We start from the raw sequence: 17607 nt of genomic DNA, 5'->3' as shown, positions 1-17607 counted from the left end.
CCAGTGGTCTATCAATCTTGTTTATTTTTTCAAAGAACCAACTTCTGCTTTCGTTGATCTTTTGGATGGTTTTTCGGGTTTCCACGTCATTGATTTCTGCTCTCAGCTTTGATATTTCCTTCTGCCTCCCTATTTTTGGATCCTTTTGTTGAGCACTTTCTAATTCTATGAGCTGCATCATTAAGCTATTCAGGTATGCCCCTTCTTCTTTCCTGATGTGTGCTTGCAAAGCTATAAATTTTCCTCTCAGTACTGCTTTTGCTGTGTCCCATAGGTTCTGATAGTTTGTGTCTCCATTGTCATTTGTTTTCAGGAAGGTTTTGATTTCCTCTTTGATTTTATCTCGGACCCACTGATCATTCAGTATGAGGCTATTTAACCTCCAGGTGTTAAAATTTTTCTTCTGTGTCCCTTTGTAGTTCATATATAATTTCAGGACTTTGTGGTCAGCAAAGGCAGCCTGCAAAATTTCTATCCTCTTGATATTATGGAGGTATGTTTTATATGCTAACATGTAGTCTATCCTGGAGAATGTCCCATGTACATTAGAGAAAAATGTGTATCCAGGCTTCTGGGGGTGGAGTGTCCTGTATATATCTACTAGGCCTCTTTCTTCCATTTCTCTCCTCAGGTCTAGTATATTCTTGTTGGGTTTCAGTCTGGTTGACCTGTCTAGTGTTGACAATGCCGTGTTGAGGTCTCCCACATTATTGTGTTGTTATTGATATTATTTTTCAGATTTGTCAACAGTTGTATTAAATATTTTGCTGGCCCCTCATTCGGTGCATATATGTTTAGGAGGGTTATTTCTTCCTGCTGTACATATTCCTTGATTAATACAAAATGTCCATCTTTGTCCCTTACAACTTTCCTAAGTATAATGTTTGCATTATCTGATATTAGTATGGCCACTCCTGCTTTTTTTTGGGTATTGTTTGCTTGGATGATTTTCCTCCAGCCTTTTATTTTGAGTCTATGTTTGTTCTGACTATTCAGGTGCGTTTCTTGTAGGCAGCAGAAGGTTGGATTGAGTTTTTTGATCCATTTAGCCACTCTGTGTCTCTTAACTGGTGCATTTAGTCCATTGACATTGAGAGAAAGAATTGTCCTGGGAGTTAGTGCCATCTTTATATTAAAGTTTGGTGTGTCTGTTGGTAAGCCTTGTCTTAAAGTATGCCGTTCAATTTTTCTTTTAAGAATGCTTTTGAATCTGTGAAGTTTTTGAGCTGTTGTTTGTCTGTGAAACTATGTATTGTTCCTTCAAACCTGAAAGTGAGTTTTGCTGGGTGCAGTATTCTAGGTGAAGCATTTATTTCATTGAGTTTTGTCACTATGTCCCACCACTGCCTTCTGGCCTTGAGTGTTTCTGGTGACAGGTCTACAGTAAATCTCAAGGATGTTCCCTTGAATGTAATTTCTCTTTTCGATCTTGCTGCTTTCAGAATTCTGTCTCTATCTATGGGATTCGTCATTGTGACTAGGATGTGTCTTGGGGTGTTTTTTCTGGGGTCTCTTTTAGTTGACACTCTTCGGGCATGCAGGATTTGATTGCATGTATTCATTAGCTCTGCTAGTTTCTCTTTAATGATGTTCTTGACTGTTGATTCTTCCTGGAGATTTTCTTCCTGAGTCTCTGGGACTCCAATGATTCTTAAGTTGTTTCTGTTGAGCTTATCATAGACTTCTATTTTCATCTGTTCCCATTCTTTGAGTAATTTTTCCATTGTTTGATCATTTGCTTTGAGGCTTTTTTCCAACTTCTTCTGCTGTATGTAATTGTTATGCATCTCATCTTCCAGTGTACTGATTCTATCCTCAGCTGCTGTTAACCTGTGGGAAATCTCAACCATGTTTTTCTTCAATTCATCTACTGAGTTTTTCAGACCTGTTATTTGATCTGAAATTTCTGTTTGGAGTTTTCTCATTTCTATCTTCATATTCTCCTGATTCTTATTAGTGTTCTCTTCTATACTTTGTTTAAGTTCTTTGAACATGTTCCATATTGCAACTCTAAACTCCTTATCTGAGAGACTGAGTAGGTGGTTGGTCAGGCTCACGTCATCAGAGTTGCCATCTTCATTCTCTATGTCTGGCGCTGGCCCGTGTTGTTTCCCCATTGTCACACTAGTATTGCGGGTTTTTCTACGTGTTGTGATTGTATTCATCGGCTAAATGATGTGTACTGTCGCGAAGGGGAGCGGAGCAACCGTGTTCCTCTGGTTCCTCCCTTTCTGGGTGTGTGGACTCACCTCCACGGAAGGCTCACGGGAAGGCAGGCTGGCAGATGAGCCGCACCCAGGATGAAATCAGGCCGAAAATGCAGGACAGCAGAGTAGAGAGGCAGAAGGGTGCTGGCATCTGAGATCCAGCGGAGTTCAGTGGCTCCTCCCTTTCTGGGCGTATCGACTCACCTCCACGGAAGATTCATGGGAAGTCAGGCTCCCCGGAAGGCTCACAGGAAGGCAGGCTGCAGATGAGCCGCACCCAGGGTGAAATCAGGCCGAAAATGCAGGACAGCAGAGTAGAGAGGCAGAAGGGTGCTGGCATCTGAGATCCAGCAGAATTCAGTGGTTCCTCCTTTTTTGGGCGTATCGACTCATCTCCACAGAGGGCTCACGGGAAGGCAGGCTCCCCGGAAGGCTCACGGGAAGGCAGGCTGCAGATGAGCCGCACCCAGGGTGAAATCAGGCCGAAAATGCAGGACAGGCAGGCATAAGGGTGCTGGCATCTGAGATCCAGCAGAGTTCAGTCGTGAAGATTTCTTATAAGGAAACTTTTGTAAAAAGTAGTGCATAGGTGTTTTAAGGTTGAGGAAACACAAAAGTGAGACATAGAAAGATAAAAATTGGAACTTGTTGTCCAGATCATCTGCCAGGAGACCATATAGGTTTCCAGGAATCCAACTGGGCTCTGTGCAGTGTTGGCCATGTGCAAGGCAAGCCTTACCACTCCTTCCCCATACATGTTTCTTTAAATTTCATTTTATGCTATAAACTTCTGTTGAGAAATTGTAGCTAGAGAAATATTTCAGCAGGTAAAATGTTTGCCTTCCTTGCACATGGCCAACCTAGATTGGATCCCTGGCATCCTATAAGGTCCCCTGATCCTGCCAGGAGCGATTTTTGAGTGCAGATTCAGTTGTAATCCCTGAGTATCACCCAGTGTAGTCTCAAAACAAACAAATTAAAAAAAAATAGAAATTCCCTCTGTCCATACAAATTCAGAATTAGTTACTATTGTGGTAATTGAATATATTCTATTTTAATGTGACTCACTGTAATTTCTGATTAGATTTGCTTAGTTTGTATTGTATAGCACTGTATTTATTCTGATGTATGAGAATAGTTACATTTGATGGTTTGCAAAAATCCTACTGTTAGCACACAGAATGGTAATCAACAATATTTAAAATAAATATCTAAGTACATGATTGTCTGGAAATAGAAAGCATTCAAAGAAATCTAGGGCTATGTCCAATAAATATTATTAGTTTAAAGTTGAAACTGAAAAATTAATTTATGTTCTCTACATACTCCCACCCCTATTCCTTATCTACTAGTACACATAATTATTTCTTAGTCAGCTCAAATGGTATGGACATTTTTCAATGATAAAGATACATTTATTTCCATAGAATATTATACACAGTTTTATATGAATAAAGTCAATAAATTAATATTTAATAACACAATCAGCTTACTTCTGTTTAGTTTTCTTTTAAATATTTTGAAGAGTCAGGAATTTCTAAAAACTATGTTAATTCAGGTCTGGAATGATTGTATAACATGCATTTATACAAATGAATTACATTATTTTATATTTTTAGATTTGTATGTCATTGCTGGTTATTTCTATATGAATATTCTTCATTATCTCACTTATTTACTAAAGTTTTATATATTTTTACTTACTTGGTTATCAGGATATACTGGCATTGCTCATGAGATTATATACAGTGCAAGAATCAAACAAAGGTCAACCACTTTCAAAGCCCAACCTCTTGATGGGACCTAAGTGATAACTTAGTGTTTAGGGTTTTTACCTTGCAAATGACTGAACCATGTTTTATCCTGGGCATCCAATATGGTCCACTGAGACTGCCAGGAGTAATTTTTGATTTGAAATTTAGGAAAAATCTTGAGTGTAACCAGGTGTGTCTCAAATTCCCCACTTCCAAAAAAAAAAAAAAGGAAAGAAAAAGAACCTTACCTGCTTTACTATTTGTAAATATGACTTTTTATATAAGTGAATGATCTATCTATATCATGCTTATATTATGTTTATAACATGATTTGATGCCAATATAATCATTTTTCTCTGATAAAATTATGACTACAGTTGTATGATGGGAAATATAACTTATCAACTAGTTTAAAAACAGTAATTTAAAAAGTCACTTGGTTGAAATGATAAATTTATTCAATTTTTTACTTGGCACTCTTTTTCCTATTGCTCACATCCATATTCAAAAATTACATAAAACAAAGAGATTCTTTTTTAAACTTTCTAAAGCAAATTAGTCATTACTACAAAAGGTCTAAAATATAACATATCTATAACATTATTAGGGCCAGAAGCAAGTTAGTAAACAATACAACCTTGACTTTTCAATTGAATGAACAAATAGAAAAGGTCATTGATGATTTAACACTAAAGACACTAATAATATTTATGGAAATTTATTGCCCAAAGCAAATACATTAACAAAGGCTTCTTTGGCTCTTGTGTCCTTGAAGACAAGATGACAAGAATTATCAAGTTATCTCTTTCATAAATAATTTTTATTCAATGATCTATTCGGAGAAAACTTTATAAAATAATTATCACATACTGAAAATTCATTTTAGTAAAGTTTGATATATTCTCTACTTGAAAATATGTACAAGAACATGTTTATATCCTCTAAAGATGTTCTTATGCACATTTTAATCTGTATTAGGGCTAGACAGAATTTATCAGGAGTAGAAAATGACTGTGATACTTTGGAATATACCAGATCCAGGTTTACTGTACTCACGGCAAGTGCACAAACCTTCTCATCCCTACTTGTGTATCTTTTGAATCTTTTGTTCCATCTAATTCTGTGCTTCTTCATTCATCAGGCAACCAGTTACAAGTTGTTGTCACTAGACTTCAGTTTGTTTTCTTACAGAATTTTAAGTTACTGTATTAGTGTCAGATACTTGCTCTTTATTAATCCAAAGAAAAACTAATTTGTCTTCTCAGTTTCTCATTAATTTATTATTTATCTATCAGATATTTGTTTCTGTTAAAATTTCATTAGATCTCTTTTTTGGTAGACTTTTTCTTTTTGGGTCACTCCTGTTGATGCCCAGGAGTTACTTCTGGCTATGCACTAAGAAATTGCTCCTGGCTTGGGGGACCATATGGGACACGGGGGGAAAACTGCAGTCTGTCCTAGCTTAGTGTGTATAAGACAAATGCCCTACCACTTGTGCCACTACTCTGGCCCTTTTCTTTAGATCTTGTGCACATGAGAATTTTGAATAAAATCTATATGCTTTTCTATTGTGTTAATTTAAGTTAGTTTGATTCTTAAGCCTATTAAAAGAACAAGGAGGGGAAAGTGGATATATCACCATGAAAGTGTTTGAAATGAGATCATAACATTAATATGAACCATAATGATAAGTAATATAAAGATTTGTTTCAAATATTACTTAGTGTAAAACTAAATAAAATAGATGTAGGAATATATAGGACCAAACTTAAATGTTAAAATACAATTTTCATTCAAAACATTGCTATAAAATTCTTTATAGAAGTAGATAAAATAGGGGCTGGAGTGACAGCACAGCTGTAGGGCATTTACCTTGCACATGGCTTACCCAGGACAGACCTGGGTTTTATTGCTGGTGTTCCATATGGTCCTCTAAGCCAGGAGCAAATTCTGAGTGAAGAGCCAGAAATAACCTCTGAGAGTTACCGGGTGTGGCCCCAAAACAAAAACAAAAAGAAGTGGAGAAAATAAAACCAACTAAAATCATCTGAAAATGTATCATCTTACTGATTTTGAGTAGAGCAAGTATAATCCCACAGTAAATACTTAAGTTTGTGTATTTATTTATATAATTACTATGATGATGAAGATGATGATGATAAAGATGATGCTTTGGACATATACTGATCTTAGAATTTATTGCTGGCTCTGTACTTATTACTGTACTCTGTACTCAAGGGTTACTCATTATTGAAGTTGGAGAGTCAATTAAGATGTTGGGGACCAAAGGAATCAAACCAGGCCAGCTCCATGGAAGACAATGCCTGATTTCCCCCTAACTATTTTGTCTCCTGAATACATTATCTTTAAAATTGTCCAAATAGTCAATAGTAATCAATAGAAATTGGACACTATATTCTTTCACTCAAGCTTATTTGTTTAATGCTATTTTATGTTGGCACAACGTTATGAGTTTTTATTTGGTTTGACATAATAAAGTTGAATTTGGCAGTCTTAGAGCATGTAGAATTAAGGTTTAAAGAATATTATAGGTTTAATTTTGTTAGTAAATTTTTTGTTCAATTGCATTTCCCTACCATAGAAAATGGTTTTTATATTACAGAGAAAATTAAAGAAGCTCCAAAAAAATGGAGAGGTGGGATTAAAAGTATTGTAAAATGAGGTATAAATATGGGAAGGAAGCAATAAAGATTTCACACACAGTAACATGTATTGTGATAAATGAAGACTGAAAAGATTCATTTAAAAATACAAAAATAAAGATAAACATTTTTATAACCAACAAGAATCTTGAATAAATTATTAGAGAAAAGCATACACTTGACACTGAGAAATGTCAAACATACGTTAAGAGAATTGGGATGTATCCTGGTGAATACTGACATTTACATCTTTATCCTTTTATCTTACTGATTTTAAATTAATATATAACTTGCATTTAAAATTTTTTTCCAGGTGCCAGAGAGGTGGAGCTACACGTAAGCCTAGGACCGACCGCGGTTCGATCCCCTGGTGTCTCAGATGATACCCCCAAGCCAGGGGCGACTTCTGAGCGCATAGACAGGAGCAACCCCTGAGCATCAAACGGGTGTGCCACCCCAAAAATAAAAACAAAAGTTTTCAATGAATTTTACTTGATTTATGTCACTTGTTTTCACAATAACTTTTGTAATAGATGTTTCAGGGACCTAATAAAGTATAAGACACCTTGCATTAGGGCGAAATACAAGTTTTTCTCTGGCTTCTGTTTTTATATATGAGTTCAGAGCCAAAATAGCACTAGAACATTATCACATATGACACCCTAACACAAAAAAATTGTAAATATATGTTTAAATTCCTGTCAGGTCTTTTCACTTTAGTGTAGTTTGTGCAGTCACTAACATTAAATTGTCCTATTTTTTATCTCATAATTTTTTACATCACTTAGAATCACAGTAATTCATTATTGAGTTTTTGGCAAACAATTCTCCAACAGCGATCTCTTCATCAGTTTTTACTTCCCTCCACCAATATCTCACCAGTCTTTCTCTTGTCTTCTATTCTTCCTCTATAACAGACACTTTGTTTTATCCACTCCCCATTTAGACACAGTGGTTTCAATACTGTCACTGATAGAATATTCTGCTAATTACTTTACTTTTATTCAACATCCATCCTCATTTAGAGTTGTTCCTTCCTTTTGTTATTGTCATAATGACCCCTTCCTTAAAAGTTTCCTGCTAAGGATGAACTTTGCTGCTCTTCATTACATTTTTGCTGTTTTTAGCATAGTTATTCCCCTACTATATTTCTTTATATCACACATATGAGTGAGACTATTCTATGTCTGTTCCTCATTCTCTCAATTCATTCAGTCTGATACTCTCCATATCATTCCCGTTTGATAATATGGTACATTCTTTTCTGCATGGGTAGTTTTTCAAACATTTAATTAAGCAATAATTTCTGAGGATGACCTATCTAGCAATATGCTTAAAGTATGTCTAGATATATGATTATGAATAGATATGTGATATCTATCAAGATTTGTATCACAGTTTATAAGAAACAATCATGATTTATATGCTAAATAATTTTATCCTATGTTAGAGGTGAAATATGGTTGGTTGTTCAAAATCTTTTAACAAGAGTTGGAAGCCAGTATCTTTGTTTTGAAAGGAAGAACAATGAATTGATAATGATACATATGAACAGATAAATCAAAACTCTTATATATTTATTGGGGTATTTTGAAAACAGTAAATATACTAAATAGAAACTTAAGACATATTAAGTCTGAGTTTCATAAATTATTGGTAGTAAAGTATAACATTAATACCTAGATTTTTTGCCAATTAATACTACTATAAATAGCCTCTACTTAAAATTGTTATGCAGAACATAATTAATGCTACCTTCTGTCTTTTTCCATCAAAAATAATTTGCTAATTTTAATTATCAAAAATAATGTGCACTAGACAACTCAGGCTGATACTTGAGTCACTATTTAATGTTTTTATTTCTTTGAGATACTTGATTTTGAGTGTCATTGAAGTCTGACATTATTATGAAACCTCTTCTGATAACGCATATACTACTTCATTGTGTTGTTATTTTTTGAGAATAAATGCAATTTTTTTTATTGAGTCACTCAGGGCTTCTTTTGCTTGCTTGTTTCTCAGAGTATAGATAAATGGGTTTAACATAGGGGCTATGGAAGTTGTGAGCATTGACACTCCCTTATTAATCGCCACTTCATCTTTAGATGAAGGATTTATGTAAATAAAGAGGCAACCTCCATAAGTCATTGAGACAACAATCATGTGAGAAGAACAGGTAGAAAAAGCCTTTTTCCTTTGCTGAGCAGAGGGAAATTTTAGGATTGTCTTGATGATGTATACATAGGAAAGAATTACACACAGGAGAGTCATAGTTAAGGTCATCGCAGCACAGGCTAAGACCATCTGTTCTATGAGCCATGTGTCTGTGCAAGAGATCTTGAGAATAGGAGATGAATCACAAAGAAAATGGTCAATGACGTTTGAGTCACAGAACTCCAGATTTAATCCGAGGCTAAGTGGAGGGAGAATGATTAATAAACTTCCAACCCAACAGCAAATGACAAGTTTTCTGCAGACTCTGTTGTTCATGATGGTCACATAATGCAAGGGTTTGCAGATTGCTACATAGCGGTCATAGGACATGATGGCCAGGAGAAAAAATTCAGTGACTCCGAAAAAGATGACAAAGAAAAGTTGTATAACACAAGCATTGTACGTAATGGTTCTGTCTCCAGTAGACAAACTATAAAGGAATCGAGGAACGCAGACTGTGGTGAATGAGATCTCTAAGAAGGAGAAATTTTGGAGGAAGAAGTACATAGCAGATTTCATCTGAGAATGGAAAGTGGTGAGGGTAATGATTGTTAAGTTTCCAGTTATACTCAACATGTAAGTGACAAGCAGGAAAATGAATATCAGAACTTGAAGCTGTGGGTCATCAGTTAATCCTAGTAAGATGAATGTTGTTAGTCTTGTGTGGTTTCTCATCCTTATCTCCTTGTTAGATTATCCTGTGTTAGATTAAAAATTGAAAAAGTTAATAAAGTACATGCAATATACTAAATATTTTCAAATAATATCAGGTAATATACTTTTCTTGGAATATATATCTATACTTAGTTCTAACTGATGAGTAGAAAATGATTGAGATAGTTTCTCAATATTATTATTATTTTTTAAATATAATTTTTATTTTGATCATAGTGGCTTACATATCGTTGACAATAATATTTTAGGTACATATTTACATTATTTTTATTGAACCAAAATTTCACCTTCACCTTCTTAAATTATTTTTAAATAGAGTGATTTTTTAATTAATTAATTATTTTTTAATTACAGGTGTATAAATACTATAGTTAAGGGATCTTCATAGGTAGCTTCCTATCCTTATACCCCTGCTCACCAAGCATTATATAATCTCACAAGTTGCATTAAAATATTACCACCTCATGTAAGTTATATTGTTACACAATAGAAGGATAAAAACAACTAGTGTAGGGGTCAAAATACCACTTATATATGGTGGATGGGATTGTCATCTTTGAAAAACTCTGAGAAACATATATGGAGAATTATAGAATCCTGTTTAAAATAAGAATTGGATGTCTATATTATCAGTAATTCTATAATTTTGCATTTAGTCAAAGTGCCCAAGTATTATATTAAAAATCATGTTCACTTCTCTGTTTACAGCTGGAATATTTACAGTAGTCAGAGTTTGGAAATAATTCATGTACCCAATAATTTGTGAATGGATTAATAAATTATATAGACATATTATAATACTATGCTTTTGGTGATTGTTTATAATTCTAAATTTCAGTATTCAGTAGACAAATCATTTAATTCGAAGAGTTATATAAAATATATCATGAAATTTACAGTATTCCAAAGCTATAATACACTAAAATTTAATCTATATAGATTTTAATTTAGCTTACTATCTTCAAACACTTTTCTAGCATTCTTTTTTAATGTAATTTTAATCAAATAGCATTTAAATTTCTGTACACAAAATTATAGACATAATTTAAAATTTATTTGTGAGCTTAGGATTTTAAAATATAATAAATATTACAGATTAATTCTACTTATAATTTCTATGTGTTATGAATGTCTTAAAAGTGTATGGTGGGGTGGGGTGGGATGGATGGAGACTTGGGACATTGGTGGTGGAAATGTTTCACTGGTGAAGGGGGGTGTTCTTTATATGACTTAAACCTAATCACAATCATATTTGTAATCAAGATGTTTAAATAAAGAAATTATATAAAAAGTATTTATATGAATCACAAACTTTACAGTATTTTCAAGTAAATTTTGAGAAAAAGAAAATAGGCAGCATCAAATAATCTCAGCTCACTTTCAATGATATATAAGTAGAACAGTATGGTATTGGAGAAACTGTAATATTTACCTCAGTATATTTATGATAACTAAACCAGTACAATTAAGGGTTCACTCCAGTTGATTCAACACTGACTTCACCCCCTGAACAAAGGATATCACCTATGAAAACAAACAAGATTTCCCACACCAGCACCAGGAACATAAATTCTACCAAGCAAGGCCCTACTACTTCCACGGCACTGACTTACTCCAAAAACAGTTCTTATATCACCCTGCCAACCAGGCAACAGCAATAGTTTGCTTTTAGGACATGATTATCTGCAATGTTAACTGATGGGAAAATGGAACCAGAAGACACACACATCACCCGGACTTCGACACAGGACCTGTGCAGAAACCAGAATCTATAACAAGAGAAACCTGACAGCAACAACTATGAGACTGAAGAGCTGACCACCGAGAATGATAGGGGGTTGGACTACTGTGTATGCCTGGAGCCTTGAGTTGGTCTTATGCCAAAGTGCTTCCGGGGTAAGATCTCCCTGTTTTTTAGACCAAAGGTATTTGTTTCCAATTTTTTCCATATTTTGCTGTGCCGATGCAAACAATTGCCACACACACATTTTTCTTAATGTATTTTCCATCTCTGGAGAAATAAATGGAAGCATATTAAATCTTTGGCTATTGCATTAATGACTTTATAGCTGATACAATAATTTTCACAAATATAACTGCTAATGAATTCGCTCCCCTTCTCCCATTTTTTAATTATCTATACTCTTTCTATTTCTTAATAACTTTGTTTTTGTCATCTCAAAATAAATGTATTATGTTTAGTTATGTCAACAATGAGATATATTTTTAAATAAATGATTCAAATAATAAAGAATTAAGTGTTCATAAATAAATTCTTATGACAGTTAATTTTATGACAAAGTAACTAAGATCATGAGGTTTGGAAGAAACAGCATTTAAAAAATTGTTTGGTGAAACTTCATAGTCAATTAAAACTATTAAATTACAATACTATGTCATAACATTTCCAATGATTTCATTGAAAAAGAGACCGATATTACATTAGAATCATTAATATATAGTGAAATAAACAGAGGAAATTACATAATAATGTCTTCAATGATGTTTTCAGTTCAAATTCTTTACAGGAAAACAACAGAATATATTAATGGGATTACATCAAGATGAAAAACTACATTATGAAAGTAACTACAATTAAAACAAAATTTATCTCACTGAATGGTAGAAAATATTTTCTTCCCATTCACATAACAAGGTTCAATATCCTACATATTTAAAGCACTCAGAAAAATCAATAGTAAAACAAATACAGTGAGGATTAGCAATGAAGACACACTTCTCCAGTTAATGCTAAGAGATCAATGAAGATACATGCAAAAATGTTCATTAATTTGGATTACCAGAGAACTACAAATAATTTGATATCTCACTCACAAAATGCAAATAGCTTCTCTCTTTCTCTATGTATACATACAAACACACACTAAGTTAAGTTGCAGGCATCCTTGTGAATAAAAGAGTATCTCATTTACAGTTGGTAGGAAGATATAGTTATTTTTCAAACATTAGTTGAATCATATTTTGGTTGTAATTGTTACTGTCTGGGGCAACACCTAGAGATGCTCTGGGCTCTGCACTCAGGTATCACTCTTGTTGGTACTCAGGGAATCATCTGAGGTACCAAGGATAGAAACAAGGTCTGCTGAGTACAAGGCAAGTTCCCTCCTATTATACTATTTTTATATCCCTGATCTGAGATCTTACCTAGAATACAATTCCTAAGTATCTATGTTATCAACACAAAAAGACTCTCTTGTTTTGTTTTTTTTGGGGGGCTACACCTGGTGATGCTCAGGGGTTGCTCCTGACTATGCACTCAGAAATTGCTCCTGGCTTGGAGAATCATATGGGATGCTGAGGGATTGAACCTTGGTCCATCCTAGATTAGTGCATGCAAGGCAAATGCCTTACGGCTTGTGCCACAGCTCCAGCCCCCAAAAAGACTCTTGAAAAGATATACATACATCTATGTTTGTGATAACAATATTAAAATATGGAATGGAATGTACTATGAAATGGATAACTAATCAATTATGTGGAAAATATCACATCTTATTTTCTGCTACACTGTGCATGGAATTGTAGAACATCATGCTAAGCTAAACAATAGAAGAAAATATAAAAATAACAAGTGAGCCAATTTATATGTGGTATGCAAGGAAAGAAAACAAAGGAATAGGTAATGACCAATGTCATCCTTAATATCAATAATATGCATTATTAAATGTTTAGGCTATGAGGACAAAATCAATTTATGATATGAAGTATTTTTTCTTCAGTGGTGGAGTGAGACTGGCACTTATGGTAAGTGTGGTATGGTAGCATAATATCCTTAAAACATAAACATTCACTTGTAAACTAAAGTTTTCTCTATAAAATGTTGAGTTTTATGGCAATGTAATTATATCAAGATGTAATTTATAAGTATATAAAGATGTAATATATAATTATATAAATAGTTGTTACTATTCACCATTTAAATATTCTATAGAATTTCTTCTGGTTTTCTTCTTTCCTTAATGTATATCAATAATCAGTCTTCATTATTTTCCCAGATTTACTTTGCTAGTGTTTGACCAATTTTGTTAATTCTTTAAAAGAATCAGAGTCTCCAACTTCAAACCAGGCCTGCTCCATAAACCCACTCTTTTCTTGGACAAAATGTATACTGAGCAGGGAAAGATTATGATGACATCGGCTGGCCATTTCATGAGGGAAGGATGGGCCAAACCCCCACCCTGAAAAAGTCATGCTTGCTGCCAGAATCTCTATTTCCCCTATAGCCTGCTTCATCACTGACCCTCTACAGTTACATATCGGATGCTGATCTGACCACATTTCAGGCATGTTATTTGTAGGGCTGATATTACCAGGGAGTTTTTTTTTTTTTTTTTTTGAGACAAAGTGAGCATCCCCTGTATTTTCCTTCTGCCAGAAAAACTTGAAAGAAGTAACTATGCCCACAAATGCCACAAATGCAGTCACTATGTTCAAACAGGGCCAGCTACATAAACTCACTTTTTCTTGAATGAGATATAAACAGAACCATGAAAGATTATAACTACACTGGCCCATGCACAAAGTTGTTCATCTTACAAGGGTAGTATGGGCCAACCAAGATCCCCTGGCGTCCCATATGGTCCCCCAAGCCAGAGATATCTGAGTGCATAGCTAGAAGTAACCCCTAGTGTCACCGGGTATGCCCACCCCCCAAAAAAGACTACTAGCCTGAAATTTAGGTTACAGCTAATTTATATTCTCTGTTTCACTCTAAGTTAAAATATGTGATTTTCTTTTATTCTGTGATGCTTGCCTATAATCTTTGGTACTTTTAAAACAAAAGATTATACAGCACCGAGAGGATAGCAAAGTCATCTCAATAAAATCAATTCTTTGTGAAATCATCATTAATTTATTTTCAGTTAGAAAGTCTTAAATGTTTGTATTTTTATCTTTATATTTTTAATTACTATTATTTATAAAACTGTCAATAGAAATTTCAGACTTGCAATGAACCACACCAATTCTACTAAGAATGTCAATATACTCTACCAATAATCCATAGCACCCTCTCTCCCCCTACCCTGTTTCCCCAGAAAATGATTTTATTCAAAATCATTTATTTGTAAATGAATTCATATCACATACCCACACTTGTGTTGACTCGTCTGGTTTTGATGTATATAGTTGTCTACATCACTGAAATGTCTCAAACCTTAAACTTAAACCTTTAGGTTCTGGCTAACTCACTATTAATCCCACTATCCTCCTGTGTATTCTCTTCTGTAAGAGACCTTACAAGTCAGCAAAATCAGTTATGCATAATAACATTATTGTGAATAGCCAGCATTTGTGGATTTTTCCTTAACCCAATAGAAACACTAAATGTTTTTCTTTTGATTTATATAACAGCTATTCAAATATTTACTATCTTGAATCCTTATCTAAATATGTTGACAGTGACTAAATTGCTGAATTATAAGTGAATAGTTTATGTAAACAAAGCAGATAATTTCTTTGAATGCCATTGCATTGAGTTTATAAAAAGTCAAGTAAAGAAATAACAAGACACAGTTTGTTTAAATGGAGACTCTATCCAGAATATATTTAATCAACAGTGATAACAAGATAGCACTTCAAATTACTGCAATGAATGAATTATATTTGTATAAAAGTACAACCTTTAAATATCCATAAGTATAGATTTCTTCTAAGGTACTTAATTCAGCTTCAATACACTGAAAATTAGATATGTTCTTAAGTTATCACTGTTTAATTCAGACATATAAATTTTGAATCTAAAGGAACAATCTCAAGTTATTGGCTCCGATCTTAAGACAAATATTTAAAATAAAGTTTAGACTAGAATGTCAACAACGATTAGAAGGTAGAAGAATCAACTAAATTATCAGAAATTGAGTCAATGTAAAATGCATTTTAAACACATCTTTTATTAAATTTAGATTTAAGATTTTGTCAGGTAATATCCTCTGCACCAATTTTCACTATTTTATTGAATTTTTATTGCATATTTTATTGAGTGTATTGGAAAACTAGGCAGTGCTCAGGAAGATATATTTGGTTCCTGGTAACAAACACAGGTTGGTAATTGCACTTCTAGTGCAGTTCTAGTGTAGTATTCCTTCAACCCAAGTTTTACTTCATTATATGCCTCCTATTGCTTTATATATGGACAAAAGATTTAATAACTATTAATATTATTTCTAAATTATTTTGTTATGATCAGTCTCCTCAGGACAACACATTAATTTAGCTTAAAAAAACAAAAAAAAACCACACACAACAAAAGTACTTACATGTCTGGTAGTCTTGTTACTTTAGATATTCATTGAACCCAAGTAGCAAAATGTGATAAAAATTATTTAGGAATTTCTTGAAACAAAAATGAATACATTCAAGGGTTTTGATAATTTATTATTATAATCATAATTTATTAATATCAGTATTGCCAATTATTTCACCACTCACAAAGATTTTTTTAACATAAATTCTGATTTTTTTGAGCCCAGGAAATCTATTCCTTGTTCTAAAACTACAAGGAGAAAATGCTGTACAGAACTCAGTTATTATTTCTCTTTCCAGTTTGGAAGAGTTGATATTATGAACTTTCTAAAAGAGAGTACTATTGTAAGCACAGAAATTTATGTTTTAAAATTGACCCAATTTACAGTGAAATATAAGAAACTAAAATTTTCTTGGTTTTCCTGTCTGTGCAATTCCCAATCGAATATAATGTATTCTAGTCTTTGGGGACAAAGAGGAGAAGACATAGCACTTGGGATATTATCCTCAGAGACACACATAAAAACAAACATTAGTATCAGAAATAGAGTAGGTCTGAAATATTAATTATTTTATAAAACAAAGAAATGAATTATTTAAATTTTATTTTTATTATTAAGAATACAGAAGTTTAATAGTATTATGCTAATAGTGCACATATTACAGAAACTCTATCATCAAGGTGCAACTATTTTTCTGTCACCGACTTTTATATCACCTCTAGACTTCCTACCTATGCCCCACACCACACTCTTAACTTTTATTTTTAGCACCTATTTTCTTCTCTTCCTTCCTTCCTTCCTTCCTTCCTTCCTTCCTTCCTTCCTTCCTTCCTTCCTTCCTTCCTTCCTTCCTTCCTTCCTTCCTTCCTTCCTTCCTTCCTCTTTCTTCTTTTTCTTTCTTTCTTTCTTTCTTTCTTTCTTTCTTTCTTTCTTTCTTTCTTTCTTTCTTTCTTTCTTTCTTTCTTTCTTTCTTTCTTTCTTTCTTTCTTTCTTTCTTTCTTTCTTTCTTTCTTTCTTTTTTTCTTTCTTTCTTCCTTCCTTCCTTCCTTCCTTCCTTCCTTCCTTCCTTCCTTCCTTCCTTCTTTCTTTCCTTTCTTTCCTTTCTTCTTTCTTTCTTCTTTCTTTCTTTCTTTCTTTCTTTCTTTCTTTCTTTCTTTCTTTCTTTCTTTCTTTCTTTCTTCCTTCCTTCCTTCCTTCCTTCCTTCCTTCCTTCCTTCCTTCCTTCCTTCCTTCCTTCCTTCCTTCCTTCCTTCCTTCCTTCCTTCTTTCTTTCTTTCTTTCTTTCTTTCTTTCTTTCTTTCTTTCTTTCTTTCTTTCTTTCTTCTTTCTTCTTTCTTTCTTTCTTTCTTCCTTCCTTCCTTCCTTCCTTCCTTCCTTCCTTCCTTCCTTCCTTCCTTCCTTCCTTCCTTCCTTCCTTCCTTCCTTCCTTCCTTCCTTCCTTCCTTCCTTCCTTCCTTCCTTCCTTCCTTCCTTCTTTCTTTCTTTCTTTCTTTCTTTCTTTCTTTCTTTCTTTCTTCCCTTCTTTCTTTCTTCCCTCCCTTCCCTTCCCTTCTTTCTTTCTTCCCTTCCCTTCCTTTCCCTTCCCTTCCCTTCCCTTCCCTTCCCTTTCTTTTCTTTTTACTTTTCGGCCACACCCGGTGATATTCAGGGTTATTCTTTTCTATGAGCTCAGAAATCACTCCTGGCTTGGGGGACCATATGGGACTCTGGGGGATTGAACCATGCTCTGTCCTAGGCTAGCGCAGGCAAGATAGACGCCTTACCCCTTGTGCCACCAATCCAGCCTTCATCTATTTTTCTAACTCATTTTACTCTGTTAGATCCCTGG

The 17607-nt window shown here is 33.9% G+C and overlaps 2 protein-coding genes across 2 annotated transcripts in view; one reads left to right on the top strand and one right to left on the bottom strand.

Moving 5' to 3' along the window:
- The window catches only part of DNAJC14 (DnaJ heat shock protein family (Hsp40) member C14), a 1080043-nt gene that overhangs the window by 923093 nt on the left and 139343 nt on the right, over positions 1-17607 (top strand). The gene's annotated exons all lie outside the window — the stretch shown is intronic.
- Positions 8575-9513, bottom strand: LOC126022995 (olfactory receptor 6C2-like). The gene has a single exon (XM_049784035.1). The coding sequence runs from the start codon at positions 9511-9513 to the stop codon at positions 8575-8577; it is 939 nt and encodes a 312-aa protein (XP_049639992.1).

Source organism: Suncus etruscus, chromosome 11, assembly GCF_024139225.1.
Source record: "Suncus etruscus isolate mSunEtr1 chromosome 11, mSunEtr1.pri.cur, whole genome shotgun sequence".
NCBI classification, from domain to species: Eukaryota; Metazoa; Chordata; class Mammalia; order Eulipotyphla; family Soricidae; genus Suncus; species Suncus etruscus.
The sequence above is the reverse complement of the archived record's forward strand: the minus strand, read 5'-3'. Positions and strand labels throughout refer to the sequence as shown.